This window comes from Rhea pennata, chromosome 16, assembly GCF_028389875.1.
Source record: "Rhea pennata isolate bPtePen1 chromosome 16, bPtePen1.pri, whole genome shotgun sequence".
In the NCBI taxonomy this organism is placed as follows: domain Eukaryota; kingdom Metazoa; phylum Chordata; class Aves; order Rheiformes; family Rheidae; genus Rhea; species Rhea pennata.
Genome location: NC_084678.1, coordinates 17,277,330 through 17,297,442, shown reverse-complemented (window position 1 = coordinate 17,297,442; position 20,113 = coordinate 17,277,330). Strand labels below are relative to the sequence as shown.

At 40.7% G+C, this 20,113-nt stretch overlaps 1 protein-coding gene across 1 annotated transcript; it reads left to right on the top strand.

Annotated features, from left to right (window-relative positions):
* Positions 1 to 444: 444 nt before the first annotated feature.
* RAD21L1 (RAD21 cohesin complex component like 1) lies at positions 445 to 18,008 on the top strand. Its single transcript, XM_062589230.1, has 14 exons — positions 445 to 614; positions 3,711 to 3,919; positions 5,373 to 5,502; positions 6,575 to 6,674; positions 8,183 to 8,289; positions 8,692 to 8,877; positions 9,475 to 9,576; positions 10,492 to 10,599; positions 11,844 to 12,073; positions 13,450 to 13,552; positions 14,296 to 14,432; positions 15,177 to 15,266; positions 15,995 to 16,072; positions 17,720 to 18,008. The coding sequence occupies exons 2-14, from the start codon at positions 3,776 to 3,778 to the stop codon at positions 17,906 to 17,908; spliced, it is 1,704 nt and encodes a 567-aa protein (XP_062445214.1). The 5' UTR covers positions 445 to 614; positions 3,711 to 3,775; the 3' UTR covers positions 17,909 to 18,008.
* The last annotated feature ends 2,105 nt before the right edge of the window (positions 18,009 to 20,113 follow it).

The following is a 20,113-nucleotide window of genomic DNA, read 5'->3' as shown; positions in this document are numbered from 1 at the left end:
ACGTGGGCAGGGTGCTGCCTGCCTTTAGCCTTTTCCCTCTGCAAAGAGATCGGTTCTTGAGCTCATTTTTTCCCCCGTCTGCAGGTCTCTTCACCTGCACCATTTTATCCAAAGTGCTTAGAGCTATGCAGCACTGCTGACTTGAAAAAAAGAGGAGCGGTGCCCTTCAACCAGCCTCTTAAAGGATAAAGGTTGGGAGAAGAGAGGTGGGTAAGTGACCTCCGTCTGCAGATGCTGGCAGGAACCTGCGCTGAGCTGGGCCTCGTAGTGCTCCTCGAGACGCCAGCATGGTCCTCAGGGAGCTCCGGGAAGGAACGGGGACTTGGAGCTGCTCTAGCAGGTTCCCACCGGCAAGCCCGGGAGGCCGCTGGGACAGCCTGCGCGGGGGCCGGGGATGCGCAGCCCCGCTCCAGGCTGCATGCCCACACGTGGGCCAACGCAAAAGCAAGCCCGGCTCCCGAGGGGCTGCTAGCCGGGGCCGAAGCCATGGGACCCCCCCACACACACCCCGAGAGGGCCTGCAGCCTTCTAGGACGTCTCTGGAGAGCAGCCACGTCCATCCCAGCAGAGCGACCTGCAAATGCAGCAGCCGGGCAGCTCTCGGCTCCCCCGGGGTAAGCAGTGAGGGCCGAGGTGCCTTTCCGGGGATGACGTGGGCAGCTGCTGCACTTCGTCTGCGCCCCAGGACACCGGCGGTGGTGCGGCGTGGAGGCGCGGGGGGCTCCCGGCAGCGGCAGCTGGCCCACGTGCCAGGCCACCAAGGAGCCCGGCAGTGTGGCGGTCCCGGCTTTTTTCTGGCTTTTCCTGGTGTGAGCACAGAGGAGCCCCCGGAGGGTGTCCCGGCACCCGGAGCAACACGCAGCAGCTCCAGGCTGGTGCTGCTCCCCGCTGCAAACGTGCTGGGGTGCTGTGGGGTAGCGAAAACTTGCATCTGGGCCTGCTGCTCGGCCACACTGGTGGGTGAAGCCGGGGGGGGGGGAGGGTCTGGGGACCCCGCTGGGAGCCAGCCCGGCTCCAGGCGTGTGCTGGCAACCGGCCCTCGGCGTGCACGGAGCAGGAGGGGTCGGGTCTGTCTCCCTCACTGCTGCTCATCGATGCCGGGCAACAGCTCTTGGATGGCCCGGCCCGGCCCGGCCCGGCCCGGCCGCGCGCGCTCGCGGGGGCGGCGGCTGGCGGCGGCGCGAGCCCGCGGCTCCCGCCCCGGCCCCGACACACAGGGCGGGCGCGCGCGGGGAGCCCCGGGGGCCGCCGCCGCCCTGAGCCCGCGCCGCCGCCGCCGCCTGCCCTCAGCGCCGCGCCGAGCGCCCCCCCCGCCCCGCCGCGCCCGCCTCCTCTCAGCGCCGCGCTGGGGGTCCCAAACCCTCAGCATCGCCTTAAGCACCCTCGGCGCTGTGCCAGGTACCCCCATCCCCTCAGCGCCGTGCCAGGTACCCCCATCCCCTCAGTGCTGTGCCAGGTACCCCCATCCCCTCAGTGCCATGTCAGGTACCCCCATCCCCTCAGCACCGCACCAGGTACCCCCATCCCCTCAGCGCCGTGCCAGGTACCCCCATCCCCTCAGTGCTGTGCCAGGTACCCCCATCCCCTCAGCACCGCACCAGGTACCCCAATCCCCTCAGTGCTGTGCCAGGTACCCCCATCCCCTCAGCACCGCACCAGGTACCCCAATCCCCTCAGTGCTGTGCCAGGTACCCCCATCCCCTCAGCACCGCACCAGGTACCCCAATCCCCTCAGCACCGTGCCAGGTACCCCCATCCCCTCAGTGCCGTGCCAGGTACCCCCATCCCCTCAGCACCGCACCAGGTACCCCCATCCCCTCAGCGCCGTGCCAGGTACCCCCATCCCCTCAGTGCTGTGCCAGGTACCCCCATCCCCTCAGCACCGCACCAGGTACCCCCATCCCCTCAGCACCGTGCCAGGTACCCCCATCCCCTCAGTGCCATGTCAGGTACCCCCATCCCCTCAGCACCGCACCAGGTACCCCCATCCCCTCAGCGCTGTGCCAGGTACCCCCATCCCCTCAGCACCGCACCAGGTACCCCCCATCCCCTCAGCGCCGTGCCAGGTACCCCCATCCCCTCAGCGCCATGCCAGGTACCCCCATCCCCTCAGTGCCGTGCCAGGTACCCCCATCCCCTCAGCACCGCACCAGGTACCCCCATCCCCTCAGCGCCGTGCCAGGTACCCCCCATCCCCTCAGCACCGCACCAGGTACCCCCATCCCCTCAGTGCCATGCCAGGTACCCCCATGTGCTCAGCACCGTGCCAGGTACCCCCATCCCCTCAGCACCGTGCCAGGTACCCCCATCCCCTCAGCGCCGTGCCAGGTACCCCCCATCCCCTCAGCACCGCACCAGGTACCCCCATCCCCTCAGCGCCGTGCCAGGTACCCCCCATCCCCTCAGCACCGCACCAGGTACCCCCATCCCCTCAGTGCTGTGCCAGGTACCCCCATCCCCTCAGCGCCGTGCCAGGTACCCCGATCCCCTCAGCGCTGTGCCAGGTACCCCCATCCCCTCAGCACCGTGCCAGGTACCCCCATCCCCTCAGCACTGTGCCAAGTACCCCCATCCCCTCAGTGCCGTGCCAGGTACCCCCATCCCCTCAGCGCCGTGCCAGGTACCCCCATCCCCTCAGTGCTGTGCCAAGTACCCCCATCCCCTCAGCGCCGTGCCAGGTACCCCCATCCCCTCAGTGCCATGCCAGGTACCCCCATCCCCTCAGCACCGTGCCAGGTACCCCCATCCCCTCAGTGCTGTGCCAAGTACCCCCATCCCCTCAGCACCGTGCCAGGTACCCCCATCCCCTCAGCGCCACACCAGGTACCCCCATTCCCTCAGCACCGTGCCAGGTACCCCCATCCCCTCAGCGCCGCACCAGGTACCCCCATCCCCTCAGCACCGTGCCAGGTACCCCCATCCCCTCAGTGCTGTGCCAGGTACCCCCATCCCCTCAGCGCCATGCCAGGTGCCCCCATCCCCTCAGTGCTGTGCCAGGTACCCCAATCCCCTCAGCGCTGCACCAGGTACCCCCATCCCCTCAGCGCCGTGCCAGGTACCCCGATCCCCTCAGCACCGTGCCAGGTACCCCCATCCCCTCAGCGCCATGCCAGGTGCCCCCATCCCCTCAGTGCTGTGCCAGGTACCCCAATCCCCTCAGTGCCATACCAGGTACCCCCATCCCCTCAGCGCCGTGCCAGGTACCCCCATCCCCTCAGCGCCACACCAGGTACCCCCATCCCCTCAGCACCGTGCCAGGTACCCCCATCCCCTCAGCGCCATACCAGGTACCCCCATCCCCTCAGTGCCGTGCCAGGTGCCCCCATCCCCTCAGCGCTGCACCAGGTACCCCCATCCCCTCAGCGCCGCACCAGGTACCCCCATCCCCTCAGTACCGTGCCAGGTACCCCCATCCCCTCAGTGCCGTGCCAGGTGCCCCCATACCCTCAGCGCTGCACCAGGTACCCCCATCCCCTCAGCACCGTGCCAGGTACCCCCATCCCCTCAGCGCCATGCCAGGTGCCCCCATCCCCTCAGTGCCGTGGCAGGTGCCCCCATCCCCTCAGCACTGCACCTGGTGCGCTCACTCTCAGCACCACTCTAGGATCCTCCTTCCCTCAGCACCACCCTAAGTTCTCCCCTGCCTCCTCAGCATCTCCTGCCCCCTCTAAATACCCCCTGCCTCCTTCCCCCGCCTTCTGCCCCTGCAGCAGAGAAGGGAAGAGCCCTCAGGACGTGGTGGCCCGGGTGATCCGCGTACCTCAGCGTAGCCAGTATGTTCTATATGCACTTATTTGTGAACAAGCGTGGGCCCCTGGCCAAAATATGGCTTGCTGCCCACTGGGAGAAGAAGCTCACCAAAGCCCATATATTTGAGTGCAATTTGGAGACTACTGTTGAGAAGATCATCTCTCCAAAGGTATGTTATTAAATAAGAAGGTGCCTTCTGGCCTGCTGGTAGGTTCTGGTGTAGAAGTCTATATATTCTGTAGGGAACAAGGCTTTTTCTACTGTAAAAATTCGTTCTCTAAGACTAATTTGTGACTATTCCAAAGTCACATGAGGCTAATTCCTGTTGTGATTTTATTCAGCTCTCACTCAGATAAAATCTCTATCCTATTAAATTATAGTACTATAAATATTTTACTTGTTATTTTACCCTTGGAAATTCTTGGGATGCATTTGTATACACCATAAGGAAACCTTACCAAAAAACATTCAAATATATTTTCCTATATACTGCTGCTTGTCCATGAGATCACAGTAAGTGGGTTTCAGTTGGTCCATAAAGTGACATGAACTCATCAGTTCCCTGATCACTGGTCTTTCTTCAGAGATTTTGAGCACTAGTGATAGAAAAACTTCAAAATAATTTGAGAATGGCCAATACTTGGGGGAAGTGTCTCAAAAAGATTGAAAAGTCAGCTGCTTAACCAAAGTAAAGGGACTATGAAAATTCCCATTAAATCGTACACAGAACATTTGAGGAGAATGGTTTTGCTATTCTTATAATTAACTTACCATAACTATCCTTCCACTTTCAGTGGACTTCTTCTAGGTCCTCAACTGCAAGTAGATAAATATATAATTAAGCATACTCAATGCTTATAAAAGGCTATGTATTAACGGTCCTGGAGGCTGAAGTCCTCTGTGTATCGCAGATAAGGTATGGCTCAAATAAGCACAGAGGGAGCCAGCTGTTATGTATCCATGACTCATTCAGTCCTTGGCCCCTCTGTTTTAATTGCATCTACTGGAACAGTAAAGAACATTTTGCACTGTTGCTAATCAATGGGTTAGGAGATCCAAGGCTTTCTGCTAGTACAAGCAGATTTTTTTTTCCATTAAAATACCTGCTCAGTAGTTGGTGCTCTGAATTTCATTGTCTGTCTTTTGTGGGTTATGAGTAAGTTAACTTTGTTAAAGTGATCTTAGTATTGCTATTTATAAGCATTTTCCAAGATGTAATAGTCTTCCCTTTGGATGTTGTCCCCTCTAGCATCAAGAATAACCAACTAGTGTTTTCTTGCTGCAGAAAGATTTTGTATTATTAAGTAAGTGCATAGTTGGTACAGTGTCTGCCCACTTAAAATAATCAAAGTGGCAAATACTAGAATATGTGCAGCTGCTTGCTCTTCAGCATGTGTTGTACTGTTGTAGTGAGTTGAGATGTTTTAGATAAAGAGCAAGCATCAGCTTATGAATTCAACATCAACATGGTAATGTTTAGGTACAGAAACAACTGGAAGTTCCCAGCTCCATGCCAGTGTAATTTATTGTAACCGTGTTACTACTTTGTGTAATATTTTCATTTTAATGTTTTTGTCAAAAATATTAACTCTTGAACTTTTTTTTTTTTTTAATTATCAAAGTTTGCAATTGCTTTGCGCACCTCTGGACATTTACTCTTAGGAGTGGTGCGAATCTACCACAGGAAAGCAAAGTACCTCTTGGCAGACTGTAGCGAAGCTTTGGCAAAAATGAAGACAGCCTTTCGTCCAGGTGTGTATAGCATTCTGCATTTTTCCATCTGTGCTCTTATCTTTAAATTTAATTTTGGACATTTCTGTTAATTAAGCAAAAAGAGAATACAAGTGTCTGCATCCATTTCAAGACAGCTATTTGTTTATCTTATTTTGGCAACAAATAGGGAGGCACTGCTGCCTCAAGGTTAGGAAAGAAGGCTAAGAAGAGAAGAACTCCAGCATCTATTGACTTAGACTTCTTAATTTTCTTTGTGACCTATTATACATCAATCTTATGAATATGATAATGATTAATTAGGTAATATTTGTAAACGTTTTGAAATCTCTAGAGGAAATGCTTTAGAAAATTACATAGTACTATTTATTTTTCATAGGTATTATAGTAGCTTATCTACACGCACACAGCAGAAAGACAAGAGTCAGTGGTCACAACTGCAGCAAGTGAAACTCCAACTGGATATAAGAGGAAGAAATTTACAATAAATGTGATAAAACACTGAGACAGCTTGTCCAGAGATGCTGTGGAATCTCCATTATCAGAAATAGTCTAAAGCAATCTAACTTTGAAATTAACTGCTTTGAGCAAAAGATTGAACTAGATAACCTTCAGAGAGCCCTTCTAAGCTCAACTGTTCCATGATTCTCTGAGTATAAAGTATTTGCAGTCTTAATTCATAATTATTTGATTCTGGAGAATAGCATTATGTAGGTAATGGAGAGAAAACACAGTAATTCAAATGAAGTGGCATGAAAGGTTCTAGCCCAAATACCAGCTATAAGAATCTTCCATGGGCTTTAAGTAGCTGTTGGTAAACCCAATATATTTACAGCATTTCAAGGCCTGTAGCAGTTTTCACCAGCAGCTTTCTCTTCTGTATCTCTCTGTAAATAATGTAACTTCCAAAGTGTATGTAAATTAAGGTTTTAAATTCCATTGTGAAGTCCTGTTGACAAAGTACTTCAGCTTTACTTTTGTTATTTATAATGGCAGAGACCTTGACAGATTTATAGTTTTACTATATGTACTTGGGAGAACATTACTTTTCTTCTGTTGCTACTTATTTTGTTTTGTTTTGTGTTTATTTTAGGACTTGTTGACCTTCCAGAAGAGAACTTTGAGGCTGCTTATCAGACCATTACATTACCTGAAGAATTTCATGATTTTGCAACAGCACTTCCTGAATTAAAGTAAATGTTTCCCTATATTTTGTAAGTTATTTTAGCATTTTCAAAAGTAGAAGATCTCTTTATTGTTATTGGAGCTAAATTCAGATGAAGTTATTTTGGTTCGATAACTAAATTGTTCTAAAATTTCAGTCAGATTTACAAGGCTACAGTCACAAGAATTGTGCATTTGTAGAGCTCCTCCAAGTCCATTTAATCAGCATAAGGACTTTATAACGAAATAATGTATTGAACTTAGACTTCAGAATTTTCACATTTTACATTGTCTGAGCAAAGCCTGCAAACAACTTACTGACCTCAAGAGAAGATATAAAAGGTGGTATAAATTATATTTTAAGAACAAGGAACACTTGGTTGGTAGCTTAGCAATGCTGCACTGTTCCTTTGTGTAACTGGTTTAACTTCCAGTCACTTGCTCTTTGAGGCTTGATGTTTTCTAGGAGGTAGTATGCTTGGATCCTGATAAAAAGCCAACAAATTTCTTTGGCTTTTCTGGCATACATCAGCATTAATGGAAAAAACTAATATAAAACACAAGGTCAAAACACATTTCAAATGGCTCTGGTCCCCTGAAAGATCCAAGATAATGGACTTTTGCGGACATTTCCTCAGTATCTCATCTTAAATACAGTTTGATGGAATCTGTAAGTCTTTAGGATTTTATAACTACAGTGAAGCAGAAAAAATATTTTTTTCAATTTATTCAAGAAGCTTAGTGTGCCAGCTCTGGAAAACATGCTTTTTGTGACTACCCAGAGGGCCTGTAGAGTTTGATGTACGGATGATGGCATTATACAAACTAGATGCCTATTATGTGACAAGCGTCTCATAGATAGTAGGGCTTGGATATGAAAAAACTTGTAGAAGCCAAAGTTTGCTGGCAAAGCAGAGTGGAGAAATATGAAATATGGAGAGAGGGGTATGGATTATGCTTCCTCAATCCTTATAAATATGTCTGCTATTTCTCAAGGAGGTTGCATTCTGAGTGTACATCTGCATCATTCATTCATGAAGTTCCAGATGTGGAGGTTACTTCCAAGTTTGTTTAGCTAAATGTTCTTCCTCTCCTTCATTGACCTCTCCCAAGCTATCATGCTATCATGACTCTTGCAGATTCAGTTTTCACTACATAACTTACACGGGAGTTTACGTAGGACCTTTGGTTGGCTAAGAAGGCAATTGCCTACTTGCTTAGAGGTGTCAGTTTTAATGAACATGTAGCATCTGTTTTCCGTGTGTTGTATTTTTAGCTTTTAGAGGAAATTTGAAGCAGTGAATTTTAACATCTGAAATGGTTTGAATTCTAAGAGCTTTGGGAGGTGGTTCTTTCTCTGTAGAAGTTAGGATCAGCTGGGGTACTTTCAATGCCATAGAAAACCATAGTTGTCTTTTTGTTTTTCACAATAAAACATCAGATTTGAAGACTATCTGGAAAGAAGTTTTTCACATTCCAGCTAAATGGTCAATGGGTTTCAGTTCATACTGTATTTTGTATAATTTTTTTTTATTAGTGCCATTGATGTTGCTGAACATTTTACCTTGAATCAGAGCAGAGCTGAAGACATCACACTTACAGAGGATTACGAAAGCAATATACTTCTCTGTGATAGAAACTTTGGTGAGAGAAGTTGAGAAATTAGAAATATTCCATAAGGAAAAGTGTGTGTGTTCTATGAAAAATTTTGTACAGTCTGAGTCATATTCACATGTGAAAAAGCAATTATCAAAAATGCATTTGTTTCATGTTTGTGTTGATTGGTCTATCATATAGTCTCATGCTTAGATTTTTGTGTCCAGTACTCTACTGAAGTAATATAATGTGATATCAGAAAATGAGAATCAAACTCAACATTTGGTGTTTTTTATTGAATTAGTTAAAATTGTTTATTGTAATATTCCATTTGCTGTGTGCAATATCTTGTAATATTTCTTAAATTATTTGAAAAATTAGGAAATGGATAAATGCATATTATACATATGTTCATATAGATGAATCATCAGAAATTCTGTATTTATTCAGGTGAGGAACCAGATACGCTAAGACAACATAGCTTCTTTGAGGGCAGTATATTAATGAGCAGTAATAGTGTCTTAGCTGATCACACCTCTGCAAGCCTAAATGGAGACAAGTCTGCACTGTGTGACGATACTTACTGTTTCGAGCAGGACTGTTTCGGAGATGAGGAGACTGCTGGGGATATGATTGGTAGGATTTATCACAAATAAACAGAATTAGACTCTTTACAAGTATCTATTTTTACAGGGAAGCGAACAAACATGAAGTTGATTGTTTTGAAACATAAATTTTCTTTATTGTTTGTTTGGTTTTCTACTTTGTTTTTTTACTCCTTGTCACTAAATCTGTGATCATTTAGACATTCCCAGCTAAAATGGAATTAAAGAATATATTTCATTTTTTAGAATGAAATGCAGTGAATTTATATTTAATGTTTAATTTACATTTTAAAAAGTGATATACTATAGCATTTTTATTCTTATTGTCATAATAACAAAGACAACTGAATGTACATTTTTGTGGCTTAAAATATTTACATAAGCTTTTGTAGACTTATACCTTTGAAAAAGTATCAATGATCACACTTTTCAAGAAAAAGAAAACTAAATTAAGACTGATGTTCTCTTTTTTTATACAAAGACATTTGTAATATTGCTACACATCTGTGTAAGCTAAGCTTTTCTGTCTGTACAAAATTAATATTTAATAAGTAACATATGGGGGTATCAGCTTGTTTCACGACTCCTAAAACTTAGAATGAATAAAACTAGGTATTTTATTTTTAAGAAATTCTATTGAGGGATGAGAAAAATAGCCTAATTAAAGACATTCTTGATATGGAGGAAGAACTTCCTTTGTCACAAGATCTTCCAGAGAACAGTGCAGCTGGTGAGTTTGTAGCATCTCTGTTCCTCATTACTTAAATGAACCCTCTGCTCCTGTGTTAATGCATGAAGTTTCTCGCCTTATATCAGGCTTATATGATAGGAGTCACATCCCTTGCCTTTTCTCTGTGTTAATGTGTTTTTTTCTATTTTTTCACCATTATAGGTATAGTTTAATTTGACCTTGGAATTCTAGGTTTGCAGCTTGACACAGATAGAAACATCTTATATGATAAATTATATTTTAAAAATGCTGTTCCATACTGCTGTTTAGACAGCGTGCTATTGCTTTTGTAGATGGAAATGAAACAGAAGGGTATGCTGTGATTTTGAACTTTATCTACCACTATTTCTGACTCCACATTTCAGCTACAAATGACGTATTAGTAGTTCATAAAGGTGTTGCTAGTCTTATTTTGATTTTGCACTAATGAAATAAGTTGTTGAAATGAAAACTATTTTTCAAAAAATTAATTTTTTGAATTACTGAAGTTTCTTGAAGATTTGTGTAATCTGGAGCTTTAAAGAGAACAGTGACACATCTCATTGTACTCCTCCATCCTTGCAAAGCCTGTTCCTTTTGCGTTAACACAAATGTTCACAGTGTCATGTAGTTGGCTGGAACTGGAAACTGAACCATACAGAAATTAAATATTTTTCGTCCTTTTGTCAAATGAATTTTCATCCTGATCAGTTCTCCAGTTTGTTTTACCAGCTGATCATAAAGATTCTTATGTCAGCAAAAGAAAATGTAGAGTGTAGCACATGAGCAGCAGCAGCAGTGCCAGGTATAAATCATAGTTTTCTAATTCTGATCTTTTTTTTGTCTGATGCTGATTTCATATATCATAAGGCTGAGAAATTATTTCATATTATAGTTCTTTTTTTCATTTGGGTTATTTGCTGGGTTTACTTATAGGGAATTCCAATGGTGCAGATGTCGTGATTCAAAAAGGTGATCTAATGAATGAAACAACACTTTTGTCTGAAGAAGAAGGATTTGTGCTTGGGCCCATTGATGATACAGGTGATGATACAGAACTAGATCAGTTTCTTGCTAATGGCTGCATCACTGCACTTACTTTTCTTGCTTTTTTATTACTCAAATTTTTGCACCACAGAATATTCTCATTTTACATTTAATTTGCTCCTGCTGTTGGAGTTCTCTTTTCTGATGATTATTATACAAAACAAGTATCAGGCTATTCATCTGATCTGCACAAATCTCTATTTGCAGTCTCTTCCACATACCCAGATAAGTTTTGCTCCTCTGCAGTTCTGCTAGCAGTGCAAATCCAGCATACTCATGGGTGTTACTGAAATTTTAGCTGAAGAACTTTCATTGCTAGTGATACATCAGCAATCTTTTATATGCAAAGTAACAATCTTAAAACTTTCATGCCTTTGTAAAATTTATTTCATGAACTTCTAACACATGATCCAAAAAGAAAAATTGTTTCTTTTCTTCTATGAGTATACCTAAACCTCATCTATCACGTTGCTGGGTGTTAGTACATAAAAAAAGTTCCTGTTGACAATAATACTTAAAATATTTACATTTTCTGGACTGCCAAAATAATATCCAGGAAGATACTGATGTATAACTAATGATTGTCTCTCTCTCTGGTTTATTACATGAGTCCCACCTAATTTGAACATGAAAAGATTAAAATGACAAATACAGATATGAATCATGAGATAATGAAGGTTGTTGAGTATGTTGATAATTCTTGGAAATATTAACTTCTTGATGGATTAAAGATAGTTTACTCAATCTTGTTGGTACATCATGTGCGCTTATTAAACCATCATGTGGCTGCTTCTTCAGTAAAACAGTCCTATGTCTTCCTCAATTAGAACTGTATGAAAGAGTAGACATTATGAAAAGTTTTGTTGAAATGATCCGTGCATTGTACTTTAAAGTTTGTGCTGTATTTCAGTAGGTAAGCAGTCTGTTCAGTTGTTTCACAATGCTTTTTGCATGCCCAGATTTTCAGTGCCTTGGACCTCATTCATGTATATTCATAATGTAATAGCTATTGAAAAAAAAAACACACAAAATCAGAAATAGGAGCTATGAACAACTCCTGTTGAGTTTTTTGATACTGTAATGCCAAACAGTAAATATGCAGGGAAGAGAGATAATTAAATAAGTTTCTTTAGAGATTATTTTTTCTGCTATTTAGTGCCTCCAGTGCTGAATTACATTGTAGAGAGCTATCTGTCAGTGAAGGAGGTCAATACCATTTTTAAAATACTTGCTCTACTTAGTTATCACCCAGAGGAAAAAAAATAAAAGAAAGAGGAAATTGCTTGTGGATGCAGACAAGGAGCTCAGCTGCAATGCTATGTACAACCAACTTAACAACTGCACGGACACTCTTGCTACGTTAGACCTTGCACCCCCAACAAAAAAAACAATGATGTGGAAGAAGTCAGGCGGAGTGGATGTACTACTGTCCCACACTGCACAACCTTTGGTTCATGCTGAGCTACAAATGGTAAAGATTATTCCTTGTAGGTTTTTATGACCGTGTATAAATTTTGGGACTACTGCATATTTAGGATCTAATTATTAGAGATTTTGCAGGGTTGGTTTCATGTGAATTCCTAACAAACTGCAAGTGCAAATCCTCATTAAAAGCATTGTTCTGCATTACAGCTCAGCGGATATCTGATGATTGTAAGTGTATTCACAATTAATTGCTTCAGCAAAAAGGCCTTATGTAGAACTCAGGTCTTAATCTCCAGCACCCCACTCTCCAGCACTGCAAAAATGAGTAAAAAATAACACAGAATCTTGAGAAACATGAAACATGTTTCATTTTTCATATTGGCATCTGACTGACTATACATTAACACGCAATTTTTCTGATTTTCATCAATTTCTTTCTTACTTTCTATTTTTTTTGTTTCTCCTCTGTAATCAACGTTGTACCGTATTTTTCTTTTGCATTTACTTTAAAGCTACTCTCTTTAGCATTTACTTTAAAGTTACATAAGGCTTAAACATTATTATTATATGATTAATGACTTTGGAAAGATGGTATGCCTTTTTTTTTTTTTTTTTTAACTTTCCTAATGGAAGATTAATCTTCCAGCTCAGCAGAAGTCGGGACTTTGCCTTTCAAATAGATTTCAAGATGCTCTTGATCACCATACCATTTTGGCTGGAAGCATGGGCCAAACCACCTTTTTTGTTTGTTTGTTTGTTTGTTTTTACAGTTTGGTCCTTACTGTTCTTCTCTGCAGGAAAGATGCATTTGTTTCATGGGAATATGATCTACCAAAGCCTATCATGTCCCTATATATTATTTGACAGATCATCCAAAGAAGCTATGAGTTTATAGCTTATAATGAGATAAAGAAAGAAGAGATCAATATGTGTACAAGGTGATACAGAAAAAAAAATGTTTTACAGCAGTCTTATCTTAATTGCACTGTGTTTCTTTGACTGTATAGCTTCTTTGAGAGATCTGAGAGGCAGAGTGTTCACAAAAACAGTCCTGCATATTTATTAGAACAGTACACCTTAACTTCTCAGAGTTAAGGTGCAGAACTACAACTTGTTATTTATGAGGATGAACACAACAGCAGGTGCTGAGATAATTGCAAATTTTTCTCTCTTTCATCCCTCCTTGTTGATTGCCTTAGAGGCAAAATGATCCAAGGTGTGACTAAGACATTTCATTGACTTCACTATCAAGCTGCAAAAGGCTATTACTTCAAAAAACATTGCAGATTGTCTGAAAGACTTGATCCAAATCTCTAAATTCTAGATTGCAGTAATCAATATACAACTCATAATCATTCCTTTGTTTTAATGCTTGTCAATAAAAAATGATAAAATAAAAATAATAAATATGATTGTTTTCAGTTGTTTGCAAACTGCTTCAAGTATCATGGATTTAAGATGGGAAGAAATGGAATATCAATGGAGTCTGAAATGGAAGAAACAAGAAAAGAGCAAGATACAAAAGGTGACATTTTAATAGAATTAGCAGTTAGGACGCATTTCAAATCCGTTTTATATAACATTTGAGACACACATACCCTGTGTACAGTAACTTGTAAGTCAAGGCTAAAAAGTTGTAAATGTTAAAAAAAAATTGGCTAAATTTAGTATAAAAACAAAAGCAATTTTTCTTTTTATAAGTATTTTACTGTTCTTTTGCTCCTTGCACACCCCAAATGAGGCAAGACTTTTTCTTTCTTGTGGCATAAGGAGGTATCTGGGAGTTTTCCTTTTGTTTCCCCAGTTGACTCCCAAACTGGAGGCTTGTTTAAAAAACTGGCTTCCTATTTATTCTGAATTTATTCAAACTGTTGTCCAAATTCAGGTAAATAAGTCCTATTTCTACCTTGAAGATCATGTTTTGGTTGACATCAAGCAACAAGAGATGTTCTGTTTTAGATGTTCTGCTAAGATGATTTATCCATTTTCACTCTTCTATTCAGCTAGGAAAATAATCTACATGACTAGCGCAGAAGTTAATCAGTGAAATCACCTCACACAAATCTGTAAAGGTCAATTTTTAGATGCTTACAGAAAAAGCTCTCTTGAAAGGTTCTCCTTCTGTAGTCCTATGCGGTATGATACTTACTCTACTTAGCACCCATCTTGGGTTTTCTAGACTGGAGCGTGGTCTTGTTTTTGAAAGCATTTTTAAAGACACAGATTACCATAACTTCCTCTGAAATCTTGTTCTTTTTGTTAATACAGAGATGCTGATAATAGAAGAGCCGAGTTGCCTGGAGTCCTCTCATTCAGAGACTGAGAAAAAAAATAGAAATGATTCATTTATGTTGAGATTACAGAATAGCAGAAATGAAATTGATGATAATCTTGATGAAACTATAGTAAGTAGTTTCTATAAATTTTAGAGAACTAAATATATTTATTGGTTTCTTTTTATGTTAAAGTTCCATTTATAAAAAGCTGAGAAATTATTAATATGTGTTTGAAAAACATGTTACAGAGACAGCTGATATAGCATTAAGTAGCTTGTGTCATGAAAGTTTTGTTTGTAAGCACCTTGTCAGACTCTCACAACAAATTATTAATTAAAATATCTGTTAACCACATAGTAATCTCCTATAAACTAATTCTAAGTGGAATCTTAATATAAAATATAGCCTGTTTATACTGAAAAGATAAATATTGTCATCTTTATAAAGGCTAGAATTTTTCTTTTGTGTCTCAAATTGAGGAAATAAGTAATAATTAATTATCTATTTCTGCCATCTTTATTTAAATTATCTTAAAAGGGGATTATTTAACAATACAAGACTCTTTAAGGTTGAAAAAGAATGATAAAATTGGACCTGACAGTAACAGAAAACATAGGGTCTGTACCAGAACTAAACCCATATGTCTAGATCTAGTTTTAGGAAGAACATTACAGCAAAGATTCTTCCTATGTGAGAAAAGATAGAGAAAGATATAGAGATAGAGATTTAAGATAAATAGATAGAAATAACAACTCTTAAATAACTTTGGAAAAGAGTTATTATAATAAATCTTTGGAGCAGGATTACATAATTGGGAATGAGATTGTATGCATGACTGCCTGTTCCAGCTGATCATCCTTCCTATTCTAATAGCAGGATAGAACTGCTTTGTCTGAGAGCTCTTCATTGGTGAATACTTCACTGGGACAAGAAGCTGAAATAAAGCAAGCTGAGTTAATAAATGTATGTGCACTAGAAGCTAGCAACAGAACGGCATTCTTTCACAGAAATATTTAAAAACACGAAAGTGGTATTTTCATGAACTGACTTTGAATTTCAATGTATTAATATACTCTTTAATATATATATTGCCAGTCAAAAGCATTAATAGCTTGGTAGTCAGGGATACATATATTCCACCACTTAAATGTTATAGAGTCTATGAGGAAAACAACTCCCTATTTTGAAACTATGCTTCCACATAAAGAGGAAATCATTTCTGAACTTAGTGGTTATGATGAAACTTAAAAGCTGTGAACCACATGTAATCTTGTCCTGTTGAATTCGTAAATTTATTCTAAAATATAAAGCTGAAATTCTGAACACTCATTTTGGCTCCTGACTAGTTCTAATATTATAGCAACCCTAGTGACACACAATAGTGTCTTACTGTGAAGCTGCCTTCATAAGGCTCAGTGGGACCATTTTCATAGTATATAAAGTGTTGTTACATTTGATCTGCCTCTCTTTTTGCAGAGGGAAGAACCTAGTTAACACTCTTTTTCTCTCAGTTCCACAAAGCCTGTTGTAAGTGTAGAGGTGTCAAAAGTCCCAGATACCCTATATATAGTCATCAAAATGTCTAGCTCCAGTTGGATTGTCAGTTAAGGTAGAACACTTGTCTTTTTCATCATCTTTGTGTATGACTTTTTATACATGCTATCTAACATTCTGTTATGTTTCCTATCAAGGAGCTAACAGGGAACAACAAAGACAGCGAAGAAAAAAGGTGGAGCAAAAGAACTCTTCAGTTATTAAAAACTTTACAGGTATCAATGTTGAATATTGCAAACAGATGCCAAAAATAGGTATTGATTTTGGTTGGACCATTTCAGAAAATCTCCTGCTCATTTACGCAGTTTATCGTATTGCTACTTTTCCAATGCTATATATAATTGCCTTTTACTGGGTGTTTATATAGGCAATTTATATAAGAAATCAGAACAGGGTGCTCCACTCTCTCTCACCTGCTGGAATTTCTGGAATTTTTCTGAACTTTTACTTTATCAGCAATGTTTTCTGTAACCCCTTGCTTTATTCCTGCTGTGAGTAATCTCTAGACTATCTCTGTGAAACCCTATTCCTATTCCCAACCACTTATAGCTTTGCCCAGTCTCAGCTATGCGCTACAAGGCGCCTGCATTGGGCTCTTCATCTCTTTGAACTGCTTCTGAGATTAAGGCTAGGGCAATGAGTGATGGTTATATTAAAAAAAAAAAAATCTAGTAGCTCATGCTTTAAGAGATTTTAATGCCCCAGTACTTTCAAGCCACTAAAAATTTAGCAATGAGGATAGCCTTTGTATCAGGAAGGCTTATTCTGACTTTCTTGCAGAAATCCCTTCAAAATTAGTGAAGCTGTAATGTATGATATTGTATGCCTTCCTTATGCACTAATTTGTAACAGGCTTACACTGGAGCCAGCACAGGCTGTCATGGTGCTGCATGTCTAAATTCTTGCCCCTATCTGCATGTTCCTTCTCCCTCCCTTTGGCCAGTGCAAGCATTCTGATGGTTCAGCATTGGTCTGGTTAGGGGAAAAAGGGGGGAAAAAAAGGAAAAAGAAAAGCATACCAAAAAGTTATTTTCGCCCAGGGCAGTTCTCTAATCCAATGTACCTCATGGCTGAACAAGTGATAGAGAAAGGAAAACATGGAAATTAGAACATGGGAATGGTGATGTGGGGAACATTTTGGTTGGAACTTTTGCCAAAGCAAAGTACACCAAATTTTGCTCTCAGCCTAGCTTTTCCCTAGTGCTGGAGGTTGACTTTGCAACCTTCTGGGTTTTTTTAGTTATTTTATGTTAACACTTTTAAAAAGCTGTGTGTAATACCCATAAATAAATACTTAAATTTATGTGTAGGTATTTAAAACCAAACCATAATAATAATTAGTTAATTCTGAATTAATTTGTCTATGATATAGCTGGTAATCTCTATTCAAAGAACAGAGTATGCAATGATTTTTATTGTTTTGAATCATGAAAATCATTACAGATATGCTTCATTTTATGCCTCACTACAATTTCACTGAATTCAGTGGAATTGCAGGCATGTAAATTTTTGTAACATATGTAGGTGGTAGCAATATTATGGCAATAAAATATTAAGAGCCACTCTATAAATGTAAAAGCCAAGATAAGATACTATTCAACTGGAAAATATTCACTCTGAGCAAAAGTACTTTTCAGTTCAAACTTGATGAGGTATGGTTTTATTGGCAGTTAAGCTGACCTAAATGATTCTTTTCCTTTTCCTTTTCCTTTTCTTTTTTCTTTTTTCTTTTATTCTCTTCTTTCCCTTTCCCTTTCCCTTTCCCTTTCCCTTTCCCTTTCCCTTTCCCTTTCCCTTTCCCTTTCCCTTTCCATTCTTTCCCTTTCCCTTTCCCCTTTTCTTTTTTTCTCCCTCTTATACAGCACATGAACAAATCAGGAGTGAATTCTTTCAGTTTACTGGAGCTCTGTCAGAAAAACAACCGGAAAGAAGCTGCAGCCAAGTTTTACATCTTTCTTGTTCTAAAGAAACAGTTGGTTATTGAGCTTACTCAAAGTGCTCCTTTTGCTGACATCACAGCAACTGTAGGCCCTATGTTCAATACTCTCTGAAATCATGTAATATTCAGATAAGCTATTAAAAAAACCTTAATTTTTCAGAAAATCTTTTCCCTGAAAAATTGACTGAAATTCTTGTCAAACCATGGTGAACTAAGCAGAACTCTCCTTCATTTGTCTGTCCCTTCAGAACTGCAAAGTAACTAAACTTGTGCAGATGTGTTACTTCAATACTGGTTAGCAAGGTGTTCATTATTATGTTTAGTTTTAACATGTATGTTTATATAATGAATGGTTAATTATTCTGTTAGTAAATGACAGCTAAAAATAGATATTCCACACAAGATTTACATTCTTAAGGTTTTTATGAAAATTCTTTCAAACCTTTCTTAGAGTATAGTTTTGGAGATTAAATTATTTTTAAAATATTTTTGTTAAACTAAAGAGCAAACTTTTTCACTGTTTATTCTTTTTTTTAAAAAAAAAAGATCCATAAGGGAGTTATATACAATTTCACAGCATTGCTGGATAATACTGATGCTTTTGTTAGAGATCTTGGGCTATGTAGACAAAGAACAAATGTTCACATTTAATGGACCATGCAGTCCTTTCATCTAATGCAGATCCACAACCCAAACATGTTTCTAGAAACTCATGTAGTTTATTGGAAGACATAATGTGTTCTGCTCACTCAATAACTGAAGGGCTTGTGTGTGTTTACTACTAACACCATCAGTAAAGAAAAATCCGTCAAACTGTGTTTATCAGCAACACTAGTCCATTTAAAAATCTTATGGCTTTCCAAGAATGTTCAACATTTCATATTTTAAGGTCTAGAGAGCTATTATCTCTAGCATAATTTTTGTATTTTAAAGCTGAGACAAGTTCTGCTATCCTTAAGAGTTGCACATGTTTCAGGAAGAAATCCTAACCTCTGAAATTTTAGATCTCATGGAGCATGCTTAGATAAAGATTATTTTTTATTTATGTGTAGACCTATTTAAATGGAGATATTAGTTCTTTGCATTTTTACCTAATTTTTAAAAAGTTTTAACACTTCTATTTCCATGTTGTAAAGTTAGTGTTTTTCATGTAGGATAAAGCAGTTACATTAAAGTTACTAAATATGGAATGTTTGTGAATCTTAATACTTTAAACAAAATGTAACTGTGTTTTATGTTGACATACTTCAGTATTAAATCAACAGAAAACAGAAGATGTCTCTAGCTCTTTCGTATTTTTTCTGAAGGATCAAAATCAGAAGCCATCTATTTGTAGTTTGGGTTTGACTTTTTAGAGTCAGCATTTTCTGTGATTTTTTCTTAAAATTTCAAAGGCTGGAGAATATTATCATGCACTCTAAATTTCCAGATATTTATCAGTTTTAGTTACACTCTTTGAGTGTCTAGTCCTGCTAACATATGCTGTTTCCATGTCATGCATAAAATTATTCGTCGCTATAGAGTATAGAGAATCTGAAGAAGAGAAACACTTATTATTGCTTTCCAGGAGTCTATTCAGATGAGTAAAAAGATTTTAAAATTACTTAATCACTTTGAACTGGGCAGAAATGGATGGGAGATTTTTTTGTTGTTGTTGTTGTTGTTTGTTTTTGGTTGGCTGGCTGGAGTTTTTGTTTCAATTTGCTTTTCTTTTTTCCATTTCAGAATAGCTGGTAAAATAGGCAGTAGGAAGTCTTTGCCATTGTACTCTGAGGTTTTACTTTTTCTGAGTGTAGGATCCTCTTTGGTAAAATGCAGAGACCTTTTCTCCTCTGTAAAAGCAATCGTATTTGCCTTTTCTGCCACAAACAGGAGAAATGCTAGACAAACTTTGCCTAGCCTGTGACTGTGGTTAAGAATGGCCTGTTCTCTTCATTTCTTTGAGGGCTAGCCAGGCAGTTTCATTTAAGATTCTGAGTATCAATCTGTGCTGGAGAAAATGCTTGAGTCTAAAAATCTAGAGTTTGTCATCTTGGGAGCAGGCCAATGGCAGAATGAGGAATGAAAATGTCTCCTTCATTCCCAGACAGAAGACCTAACCACCAAAGCATGGTACGTCTCTGGGGGAGTCCCAGCTCTCCCGTGCGAACCAGAAAGAATACACTACACAGCATCAGGGGAAACTGAGCTGTACACTAAAACACAAAACTGTGAGAAGTCACCTCAAAGATTTTGAGAATTTGGGAATATTATGACCTTGTAAAAAGGTGAGTTTTTCCACCCCTTCCCCTAAAGTTCCCTTCAGTGTAATCTTACT

Excerpts from the sequence above, each read along its gene's own strand:
- RAD21L1 (XM_062589230.1), top strand. The coding sequence starts at position 3,776 with ATGTTCTATATGCACTTATTTGTGAACAAGCGTGGGCCCCTGGCCAAA. Across the intron at positions 9,577-10,491 it reads TCCAGAGAACAGTGCAGCTG|GGAATTCCAATGGTGCAGAT; the intron begins GTGAGTTTGTAG and ends GTTTACTTATAG. Across the intron at positions 12,074-13,449 it reads TTCATGCTGAGCTACAAATG|TTGTTTGCAAACTGCTTCAA; the intron begins GTAAAGATTATT and ends GATTGTTTTCAG.